At 37.7% G+C, this 12588-nt stretch overlaps 1 protein-coding gene across 3 annotated transcripts in view; it reads right to left on the reverse strand.

The window, feature by feature from the left end:
• Nucleotides 1-308: 308 nt before the first annotated feature.
• ETV1 (ETS variant transcription factor 1) overlaps nucleotides 309-12588 on the reverse strand; it is a 64716-nt gene continuing 52436 nt past the window's right edge. For all 3 annotated transcript variants that reach the window (XM_066564963.1, XM_066564888.1, XM_066565034.1), the window contains 4 exons: nucleotides 10366-10434; nucleotides 7176-7345; nucleotides 3568-3669; nucleotides 309-1005 (listed from right to left, as the gene is read on the reverse strand). In XM_066564963.1, coding sequence (XP_066421060.1) covers nucleotides 784-1005; nucleotides 3568-3669; nucleotides 7176-7345; nucleotides 10366-10434 — 563 coding nt within the window. In that variant the 3' untranslated portion in view covers nucleotides 309-783. The remainder of the gene's footprint in view (nucleotides 1006-3567; nucleotides 3670-7175; nucleotides 7346-10365; nucleotides 10435-12588) is intronic.

Here is a 12588-nt window from a genome sequence, read left to right on the forward strand (position 1 = left end):
ATTACTACCCTCAAATGGATTTTGAAAATCAGCGCCATAGCATGGGCCATATAGGTATAGCAATGTGGCACCAGATACAGCATGCAGCTTGCAGTCTGAAGTCAGGGATTTCACTGCTTGGTCACTGTACTTATGGCCAGTCTGTCATTAAATAGGATTTTTTTTTAAGTCATACACAAAAAAAAAAAAAAAAGAAAAAAACAGAAAAAGAAAGAAAAAGAAAGGAAAAAAATAGCAAAACTATCTGGTTGTTCACAAAGGCAAGGTACAAGTTCTGCCACTGGAAACTTCAAAATTAAATGCTGTGGTATATGCTTTGCTTCTCTTTTATTACTACAGAAAGACAATTAGGAATGGCAAGAAACAAATGCCCTAGGCATGCTGTGCTGATATCATCATCAAAAGTGGTTATTTTGCACAATGAGAATTAACTGTACTACGGATACCCAGAGAAAATGTACAATATCTTATGCCGATATGAAACAAAACAGACATGATATAGCTTTTTTTGTACTTAAAACCTGTATGTTCCCTTCCCAAACTTAAGTAAAAAGCAAACCCACCCTTTTCCTCCTTTTACACAGAATAACATTTAGGTTCCAACCCTCCCCTTTCAAATAAAGTGCGCTGTCCATGGCAGACCATAGGAGTAATGCAACAGGAAAAGCCCCTTTTTAGTGTACTATTTAAAAAACAAACTGAAGTCGATTCAGCTTTCCTCTGGGTCTTGGGAAAGAGGAGAAGCTTAAGGGAGGGGGAAACACCCCTTCAGTGTCACTGTTGTTAATAGACATAGCCTTCGTTGTAGGGGTGGGTGTTGCAGCAGCCCCCGTCCTGCATGTAGACCATGCTCTCGTCGAAGTGGGACAGAGGCACAGTGTCCTCCTCATTGATGTGGCGCTCCATGTCAGTCTTCAGCAAGGGGCGCTGGTTGTCGGGAAAAGCCATGGAGAAAAGCGCTTCAGGGTCACAAACAAACTTGTAGACGTATCTTTCTCCAGCCACCTTAGGACAACAGAAGGGGAAAAAAAGGTGCAGTGTAAGGCCCTGTGTTTCACAGCTCCAAGTTCAACAGTCTTGCAAAGAACTCACCTTTGTTACACAATTAATAACGAGACAGCAGAACTGGTGAGGTAACAACCTAGCAAAGACAAGTGGGACCTGCCAAAGCAGACTGTGCAGAATGCTCTTGATTTTGCCACTCATGACATCCTGTTGGAAGATGAACTAAGTATTCTGCTTCTAAATATTTGTTTGCAACCGCTTCCTATACTTAACCACAAATGGAACTGTTCTTATTGGAAAATGTAAACAAATTGTCACTACAGTGGCAAAATAAAATTACACACTCTGTGTGCGAAGTGGAAAAAAGAATCACATTGCACTGCAGAGATCTGGATTTCACTTTACACAGATTGATTCATGCTTACGTATAAAAGCACTTTAGTTATAGTGCCTGCTGATTGTACAGGGACAGTGTAAGCAAATGCGTAGGCTAATATGTACTTAGCAATTGCTCATGCAAAGCTGGGACATTTGGATTTGCTTATGGAGGGGCAATTTGTCCAAAGATCCTAAAGTTTTCCCTTAATCAGAAACAGCTTTAAATGTCTAGGCTTCAATTTCCTAAAAGCTAGAGAATGATAAAAACAACATAAAATTGCTGTCTTATTACAAGCAACAAACAAAAGTCAATATAGTGTCTTCTCAAGTAGCTTATTTTAAAAATTGTGCTTAAAAATATGCATTAGATTGCATGCTCACAATTTATTAAAATGATTTTAAAATAAAATCATATTGTCTGCTTCTTGCAACTCCAGCTACCATAGCAATGAAGTGAGTTAGTGAAGAGAGAAAAAGTGTTGCAAACTTAACAACTCTCTTCCTATGGGTGCAAAATAGTTTGAAGCACCTCCTTAAACTTTCAGCTTATTTATTCTACAAATAGAATTTGGTGTGGACTGTATCTGCAGCAGAATTTTAAAAATCAAATTAATGTCAGCAAGTTTGATAGACTAGAAGTTGCACTCAGAAATCAGGCTTTTGCATAACCTGCTATCATTGTTGATTTAAAAAAAAGGGAGGGAAAATATGCATACAAACTTTGCCATAAAGAAACCTGCTTTGCATCTACTACGCCCATTAGTTTTTAACATACACGAACTGGCCAGACAGAGTGATCCCAGGAAAAATACAAAACATTGCTATGTCAGAAAAATAAGCATACAAGCTAGCTTTCAAAACATGTGTTAAACCCATTCTTGTAGATAATAAAGTAGTAGTTTAGGATGTAGCAAGCTAGCTGTCCAAAGCACTTGTAAGCTATACACATTAAATGGATGTGTGGGTTGGGGCAGCATTATCAGCCTTCTGGTATTTCTATCCCCACCTTTTCAACTTGCTTCACTCTGCTACTTTTTTTTGCCTCTGCTGCCTTTGAAGTGTGCTGGCAGCACAGTTGCCTATGCTGCTGAGCTGTAACCTGCAACAAGGAACTCCTCTGCCTGAAGCACCAGTCAGCAAAACCAAACACTTCTGGTTCTCTCTGATCAGACCTAGTCTCAAATCCACTTTACAAAGACTCTGTGCACTGTTACATGACACAAAAAAATAAATGAGGTGCTGAGCTACTGAAGAACTGTAAGCCAATACTAGCCCAGATTGTTGTCCCAGTTGACAACTGGTAGTGAAAAAGGAGTGCACTACAACAATCCTATAATCTAAGAAAGAGAACTTTTCAGACTTCACAAAACCTACCAGAAACGTTGCCCGGTAACCTGAGCTAAGAGCACTGTTTCCATTCATGGAATTGGCATATGACAAGTTTAAACATGTTCATCATCACTGGTCACAAGACCAATATGAAAAGACATGGAATAAGTTTTGCAGTCCAAGGTGTTTATTATGATCTTTGATCACACCTGGCAGTTTTGTAGATACAGCAGACTGGCCTCTCCAATTGATTTCTCAGTCAATCTACATGGTACTGCACAGCAAGATTTAAAAATCAGCAGGCCACAGTAGGAGGATGGCTTGAATACTGTCAGCAAGACTAGCCCATAATAGATAAATTATTGTTATACATTTCTCTTAATTCAGTCTATTATAAATATTAAAATCCATTCAAAACCACTATTACTACAACACTACTGGTAAAAATATTAAAGTACTTCGTATGTTAATAGGCATAATTATTCTCCCCTATCTTGCACTTACTAAAGTACCCAAGCACTGGGCAGATAATTTAGATCTGCAAAACATTAATCATACTGTACTCTACCATTTGCCTTTTCCAGCTGCCAGGAAGCTCTTTTGGATATTTTTGAATGTTACTTCTTTCCTTATAATCATGAAATGCATTGTGTGAACTGAAACCACAGATGTTTTTTACATAGAAAAAAAAATCTTAATGCATATGCTGTACATAGTAGGTTCAAAAGCTTAGTGTTTGCCAAAACAGACGAAAAAAGCTACCTTAACCATGCAATTACAAGAACTCCTTGTAAACTGACCTATGGATTAACATGCAAGACTCTGGTGAAATGTAATACAAAATTAGCTACTCACCTTTTGCATGATTCCCTTTTCATAATAATAGCGAAGCGATCGGCTAAGTTTATCATAGTTCATAGCTGGCCTGTTTTTCTGAATCCCCCAGCGACGTGCCACCTGCCACAAAAATGGATTAGCAATGATTTGTTACATGCATTTAACAAGCAGATCTTATCATCAGATACTTTATTTGGGGATGCAGGAGGGAAAACCCTGCAGGTGCAACAAATAGGAAAAGGTTGCTATGACCTGAATTTCCCATGTACTGCTATGAATTTTAATTGCATCTGCATCATCATTAAACTTGTAACAGACTTATTGGACAATGTGGTGGATGGTTAGGGTTTTTCTTTGCTTTTTAATAAAGAAAACCAATGAAAAAATAAAGCCATATAAAGAGATGATGGACAAAAAACATTTAGTAAGTTCTACCAGAAAACTTTTACAAAACCTTTCTTCAGTTTGATACTATGGATAATTGTACCATGTCTATCTTTTCCTTGCTGTCAGGAAAAAAAGTAAGTTATTTTAAAATCACATGCATACATACTTAGTTCATGAACTAATACAGACTGTACTTGGAATGACAGCTGTGTTGCAATTATTAGGAGATACAAGTCAAAAGACAACTCCCAGCCCTAAACATTACTTCAGTAAAAAAAATTAATTATCTAAGGAGGCAGAATAATCGCTTGGAAGAACTATATGGTGGTATGAAGAATGGAACAGAAATTTCATAGTTTCAGCTCTATAATTTCCCCTTAAAAATAACAATAAAAAGTGAATTGCAAGTAACTCATGAAACGATTCCATAGAGAACAATATACCTTCTGCTCTGACTTATGTTTTCTACTTGACTTTATGCTTCCTGTTTTATTGCTAAAGATAGTTTTGGACAAAGCGACCCTTTGTTTAAAGAGCTTAACTTCTTATTCCTTGCCTGAAATTTAATCGGCTATTGGTGACATTTCAATTACTGTCTGTAAAAATGACTGTAATATCACCTGAGGGAAAAAAAGGCAGAGCTGATGAACTCTTTAAAGAACATTTTATAAAAATGATTGAGAGGTGCATATGCATACAGCTCTGGAAAAAGGACAGAGTAGCCAAGCAGCTTCTCTGCAGACTGCTCTGCGAAACTTCCCATAGGTGTCTGGAGCTTTTTGATGCAAGCCATGGCAACACGCAGCACTAAGAAAAATCTATGATTTTGGTGTCCACCTGGACTATAATTTCTAAAATTTCTTTTGAAAGCATTATTTCCTTTCAGTGGTGCAGCTTTTCAGGGTTATGTAAATTATCACAGTTCTGCTAACTTCAGCTACATTTCAGCTGTACTGAAACACACCTCCAATCACGTACATTTATTCCAGCTGCAGATTTGGCCCAGATGTCTAACTTTGATTCACCTATTCATTTATGTAACACATGAGCACATCATTCCTTTTTTATCCCTTCCAAGGCTTTTTTCTGCATTAATCGGAGTCCTAAATGTCCCCAACATAACAGGCTTGCAAAATAAATAATTACACAACAAAGATAAACAACAAGTAATGGTGACGAATATGTTACATTTGTGGTATTTTGAGACTCCTAAACAAGCAGTCAGGTCCAGTTCCCATCCCTGAACTGCACAGCATTTACCTAGTCCTGCTCTGCGGAAGGGATTCCACTCTTCTACCCTACCTTCCTGCTGAAGGTTGTTGTCCCTGTCACAAGCCTGCATAAATAGACCTATGCCCAATTCTCAGGCTCCACAGTTCACAGTCACTTAATTCCTGAATGAACTATGGCACTCCAGGAGCTGATACATATTCATTTTTGTTGTCACTCTCTAAGAGGGCGTAAACCTCCAATAAGGAATGGATGGAAAGGTCATGTCACTGACATCCTAGCTTGCCACAGCAGAACCAACAAGCTCTTTGATTTCCCTTCAATTTATACTAGGCAACCAACAGAATTGTGTAACTTCCCATAGGCTATTCTTATTTTAATTGACTGTTTCTGTCAGATTCATGACATTGATTAAGAAAACAACTTAAAGTCCTTTGTACTTCTAGGAACACACAGAGTGAGGCAACCTTCAAGCCTCCTCCAGATCTTGGATGCAATGCTGCTCAAAAAGCAACTTCTACATAGCCAGACATGCAGATGATCTGTTTGAGTTAAATTAGAATATCCAATTCTTCAGGGAATTACACAATAAGGAAAACAGGGGTTTGTTACTTTCCTTTCCTTAGCTAATAAATCTATAAAGTTTTTGCACCATCTGCTGGAAACCATTTCTCAATAAAATGCTTCAATCTTTAAAAAAATTGGGCATACCTCAAAGACAAGACAAAACTGAGAGTAAAAATATGAGACTAGGGTAGGGGGAAAAAATAATGTGCAACATTCACCAAAACCAAACAAAAAACTTTCCAAAGATTTTGCTCTGTTCTTAGACAGGTTACACAACTAAGGAATCCATGTAGCCGGCTAAGGCTGCAGGCTTGCCCGCAAAGTTTCAGGGTCATATTGACTAGAACTATTCTGAGTTCAAATCCTCAGATACACAATGCCAGGATCTGCCATGGTGACTATCACTAGAGCAGGGGATGCTCAGACAATAAGAGCCAGCACCTGGTCCTTGCAGCAACCTGCTCCTCAGCTAGACCACGTCAGGAAGGAAAGGGACATCAGTCCTGAGACCATCCCCAGCTGCTCCAACTTCTCCACAGGATTAGCAGACAATGTAAGTAACATGCAAGAAAGCTTTCAGACTCCTAATGCCAGTAGATGGATGGCAAACAGCAGAAATAGCTGGTGGAATGCAGAAGCAGCCATAAACCCCCAAGCCTTCCCACTCAGCTCTAACTCAGAGGGGATCCTGTCAGAAAATTTGATGTAGTCCTCTCTATTAGAAAACCATATTCAAGGGGCAAGAAAAGTAAAGCAGAATGATACTGCCTTTTGACAACCCTAATTAAATCCTCCACTTAAATTTTACAACAAAATTCACATACACCTGATCTTCCAACAATTTCCATGACAGTTTAGAATGCAGGCTAGGTTACATAACACTACCTAGTCCAAAACAGTTTACATAATAAAATATTCAATTTATTCCTGTTTATCACACAAGTGAACTAAGACACGCTTCAGCAAATGTTCATGAATATAAGTAATTTTATCTACCCCATGGTACAGAAGAGCCATGCATGTGCATGAGTGTCTGCAAGCCTAGGATCTAAGCCTGTACTAAACAATCTAATGATTCAATCTAATGAATCCAATATTTGGTGTTGAAAGACTAATAAAGGACAAGTTTTCAAAGGATTTTGGGATACAGTTACATCCATAAAGTGATTCTGAAATATGCAGACACCACAATTAATGTGAACTATTTACTAACTCTAGTACTTGCAACATTTTTATTGTTTTGTGGGACCAGGAGTCAAATCTATGCTTAGCCACACCTCTGTCCTAACTGAAGTACTTCTCTTGCCAGTCCTTTCTGTCACCCTTCTAAAGCACTACTGAAGCAAAATCCTGAAGGAAAACAAGGCCTAATTCCAAAGCAGCACAGTTAAGTTTGCAGGATGGGGCAGTGGATGTGAGGGCATGCTGTCTGTCTAACTCACCTCCTCTGGCTCAATCAGCTTGAACTCCATGCCTCGGCCAGTCCATGCTATGAAGTGAGAGTTTGATGGGTCGTCCAGAAGAGCTACCAAGAACTGCCAGAGCTGAAGCGAGCCTCGCCGCTGGTACGTGGGTCCCTCGCGGTACATGCCTGGCTCCTGTTTGACATCTCCTGCACACAACAGCAGCAATGTTAGAGGAGCAATGCCCTGGAACACCATCACTCACTTTGTCAGACACGTTGGCAAAGCAATCATTAGGGGTAACAAAACAAAGGGAAGAATCAGCCACCCTCAAATGCAACATTCCCCTGTTTGCTGGGGACTTACAATAACATATTAATATACTAAAAAGCATTTAAATTCATTCATGATGTATGGAAGTCTCACTAAGTCATGTAGGTCTGATAAATGCAAATCTCTTGCAAACCATTTTGTAATATCTTCTCTTTGAAAGCACATTAACTATTTTTGAAGCAGCTCTGAAATGTGCAGAACTGTGTTTGTGTACTATACTTTGCACAGGCCCCAGTTTTGGTAAAGTAATGTAGGCTTCATAAAGGTGCAAAACCCTATTGAGTGAAACTTCTCTTGCATGCAAATGCTTCTAAGGAAATTTTGACATAGTATTTGACTTGGACTTAAACAGCATGTCCTTTATGTATAGGCATGTAAATCCTTCAGATACACGAGTTCCTCTGTGGCATACTGGACTTGCATATGAGCAAAATTACTTTTACTCATATCTACATATTAAATTAGTATTCTCTTTGAAAAGCAACAAGTTAATTTTTCTAAAATTTTAAGTCTAGAAAAACATTTTTAAAAATATCAGTAACATTCGACTAGCTGTTCCACAAATTGCCAATGAGAAAACCATCCTGTTACATCCATACTGTCTTAGTTGTTTTTAAATCATATTTATACTGAACAACTCATACAAACAACAACAACTGAAAGGTCTGATGCTGAAGCAGACAGTATTTTTTTCTCCACACAATGACTGCAATCCTACATATACTGGTAAATTCCTCATTTCAACTATCAGAACAGCAAAAGCCTCCAACAGTGTGACCTGTTTAATAAGGAAAGTCAGGAATTTAAATTCAGCCACAACATTAGGATGCTCTGACAGCCATTACAGAATGGCTCTGCATAGTGAAAGGCAGAATAATAATATTAAAAATGGAGCACTTCCTTTTGTAATCAGGAAAGAAAATTGACTCAATAGCTGTGGAAAACAAATAAATCAGCACAAGGCTTTTTGGTTTATGTGAGGTTCAAGTTCCAGTCCTGAAAGTCCTTTTTTTTCAAGGGCAGGTTTTTCCCTTGTAATGATAGCTGTGCAATGTGCAAATAGCAAGCACAGTATTACACAGGATCAAATTCTTTCCTTGTGCTGATCTTTGATTTCAAATGAAGCAGCTGAGAATCTACTTCTGAAACATCATGGCTAGTCCTGGGCTTATCCAACTTTTCCTTTACTGGCAAGAATATGATGACACATCTGCTATTTTTCCCTCAAAATATCATGCTGCAAGCATAAACACACCTATTTGCATCAAGAGTTCAATCTTCTAGAGTACAAGGTGTTCTCTCAATGGACAGTAATAGAAACTAGCAGCAGACTGCTTGCTGTGCAGGCACAAAAATACTTCTTAACATTTAATTCTTTTAGTGTACTTGTATTTTTTTTTAATTTTCATTCTCTTTCCTGTATAATACCCAAATTAACCAAAAGGTTTTTTAAGGAAGACATAGACAAATGCTACTGTTAATGACTCTTAACTTCTTGTAGTACAGGATCTGATCCCATTCCCATAAATGTACATATAAATCTGACACTGGTGCTTAGATCAGATCCACAATCATTTTTGGGGAACAAAAAAAAATACCTGATACAATGTGCTTTAAAAAGAAATGTTAAAAAAATCCAAACAAGCTCACATTACAAAGCCACAGTATAAAGCAGACTTTCAATAAAACACTCTGTGACTGTGTCAATGCAGTGACAATGCAATACTGCATTGAGCAGCCTTCAGTTAGGTCTAATGTAGTTTAAAACTCTTTTATCTATTTCTTAGCAACATAAAAATACATGTGATACTCTGAAGAATGTGCAGTTCTCTGGGTTACTTTCATTTCAGAGTCTCCAGATTTTCAGCAAATACAACAAATGCTGCTAAACATGCAATAGTTTTGTAATCCATAAGTGAGTCTCAGGACAAAACAAACAAAATAAAGTAGGAGAAAAACACCAATTCGACAGCCCTACTTTTAGCTGTGGTCAAAGATTTGTTCACAAGTTTATCAGGAAATATCTAATCTTTCCTGCTGAAATAAATAAAGCCAGACATACACACACTAACACAAAAGCTATACTAACAACACTACACTAGCATGCATCCACTAATATAATGCCATTCTAGCAAATTTAAGTAATTGGTCTCTAAATTACTTCCCAAAGTTGCAGACTAACAGAGTCACTGGCAAGAAATACAGTGTCCATCTACTTTGCTTCTAATGAAATAAATCTGAAATCAACTGAGTTACACCAGGAAACTGATTTTACATCAGAGTAACTGAGGATAATTTGGACCATTCATTTTAATTGACCTCAGAATTCCTCTTTAAAAATTCTGCTGTAATTGGTAGTTTTGTGAACAGGTCATTGATTTGTTATCAATCCCACTGAAAAATAAGCCACTAGTACATTCAACCTAGTGCAAATACATTGGCATAAACACAATAAATGCCCTATATACTCACTTCTCACTATTCATCACTTTGTAGACAGCAAGACAAGAGGCTTAATCCTCAGTAAAACCAAAGCTGCTGCTTTCTCCACTGTTTTGTTAATTATAAGTACAGCTTTCATTACATCTCAAGCAACAATATATGATGATCAGTGCAATGGAAATCCTCTTATGACTTCTCAACAGTACAAAACTGAGCTCCTTTGCCACGAGTCTGGATTCAGCATCTTTCACTGGCAAAAGTCAAATGACATCCTCTTGAAGAGGAGACTTTGGTTTCAAGAGACAAAGGTCAGCTTTGGTTGGGTGCACCACAAGTGGTGTGTTAAGGAATCCTAAATTGGAACGTTACTGGGCTTTTTTGATCAGCAACAGAGAAAAGTCCCTCATCTCTTTTTCATCTCCCTGCACAGGAAAAAGAGATGTGTCATACATACCGTCAAACTTCTCTGGAACAACACAAGTGTCATCATAAAACTGCCTAGGTCCCTTTTCATACATACAGCCTGTAAGTTGAAAAGAGAGAGGTATTTATATAAAAGATGCATGGAGAAAAAAAGAGATTGCAGGCTTAATGCCAGAGGGAACACTAAGTTATACAGGAATCAGATTAATATCCCACATCCTTTAGACACCGCCCAATCCCAACATTTTGGCCTAAGTACAAGGGTGTTTAATTAACATATGCATTCCCAAAAGACTGTTAATCTCCACCTGCTAAAATGAAAAAGCACCCATATTTCTCTATGAATTATTACAAAATGTTTGCTCATTTCCTGTTTGAACTAGCATGGCTTTGACATTTAACCATCAGTTCCTGCAGATCTTCTCCCTGCAAGTCTAAGAAGTACCACTCAGCATTTCCTCCTCACACCCACGCAGGTCACCCTCACACGCTGCTCTTGATGTTCCTTCCAATTAAGATGATTTTGTAAAATTTTATTTTGTCATTAAAAGACACTGTCTAGCAGCCTTCCTAGCACACCATTCTGCACACATTCCTGCTATTTCCTATTATGCTCATGTTTTGCCTAACCAGAACTGTATTGCATATCGATATCAGTTTCACCAGTGCTACTGAGTGAGACAAAACATCTCCTCTCCTGCTGCCCTTGGACCCTCCTTTTGACTGCCTAAGCATTGCAGAAGGCTTTTTGCCTTAAGGTTACAGTGCTTGGTTGGGCTGGTTTCCCACTGGGAAGCTGAGGAGGAGGCCCACCTCAAAATCCTTTCTTCCAATATATTTTTTCCCTGTTCCACAGGCCTGATCTACATTCATGTATTAAAAAAACATTTTGTTTAATGTGCCCAGATAACCAAACAATTCAAACTGCTTTGTGACTGCCCTGTTCTGCCCGTTATTTACTGCTCTATCTTTGTGCCATAAAGTTATCTATTAACTTTGTTCCATATCTTTACTGAAAATATTGAATAGCAACACTCCTGATATCAATTCCTACAGAACTATAATCCTTTCAGAGATGATTGCCTGCTGACAGCCTGTTTTAGATCTGTCAGTTGGCCAGGTCTTAATGTATTTAATGAGTACTTTATTGATATTGCTTTGTGCTAACTTCTTAATCAGAATGTAACACAGAGGCAAATTGAATGCCATAAAAAGTCAAACTATACGATACAAGCATCTTTATCAATCAAACTTTTATTTTCAGCAAAGAACAGAATCAGATTTGACATGACCTTTATTCTGTAAAATGATGTTGATTGATTTCCAAATACAGAAAACAAATATTTAGCTAACATCACTGCTTTTTTACGTCATTCATTAAAATTCTGCCACCTCCAACTCCTTATAAGACCATAATATGGATAAGATGGGTTTTCCCCTATCTGTGCTATGATTAAAACTAAAACTCTTTTGCCCTTATCCCTGCAGTTTGTTTATATTTTCCTGATGTCTCTCACCTCCCTTACCAAACTTCTATACTACATATAATTTCATATAACAAGACTTGAAATTTCCATCTCCTGTTTTACCTTCCTTTTTAAACACTATCTCTTTTTTGCTGTCTTTATTTCAACCCAGAAGCAGATGAGATTTTAGCCAGATGTGTTATCTTTTTGCTTCTATCTTTACACTAGCAAATGAAGTCTTCCTGGAAGACTTTGATTCATACGTCTATCTGGATTCTCATCAATCTCAAAACCAGATTCCTCATGTTTCTGAAATTTGCCCACTGGAAGAAAAATAAACCCTAAACAAACAAGCAGAAAATAATATATTGCTAAGACAGATAAACTAAAACAGAACAGTCAAGGCTACAACCTCTCTTTCACAGTCATCTTAGTTCTGTTGGACTTCTTATTTCTAGTACATATAAAGTTCTGTTACTCAGAATTCTTAATTTTGACAATTATGTAAGCTCTGTCCTACTGAAATCATTGGGAATTCTGGTACATCTCAATTTGGGCATAAAGTGCATCACATCAAAACATTGCAAAAGTAATAACAAAAGGAAAAACCCAAAACCTTCACTGAATTTGAAGTATAAAATGGATTACTTAACACAGTTAACTGAGCCTGTCATGCTAACAGCCTGGAAAATATCACTTGAGCAGAATGGGTGAAACAGACAAATTTTTAAGTGTGTCCTCCTTTCAACTGCTAGAGGCCTTGAAAAGCAGAATGAGTTAAGTTCATA

The sequence above is a fragment of the Molothrus aeneus genome, chromosome 1, assembly GCF_037042795.1.
Source record: "Molothrus aeneus isolate 106 chromosome 1, BPBGC_Maene_1.0, whole genome shotgun sequence".
Lineage (NCBI taxonomy): Eukaryota > Metazoa > Chordata > Aves > Passeriformes > Icteridae > Molothrus > Molothrus aeneus.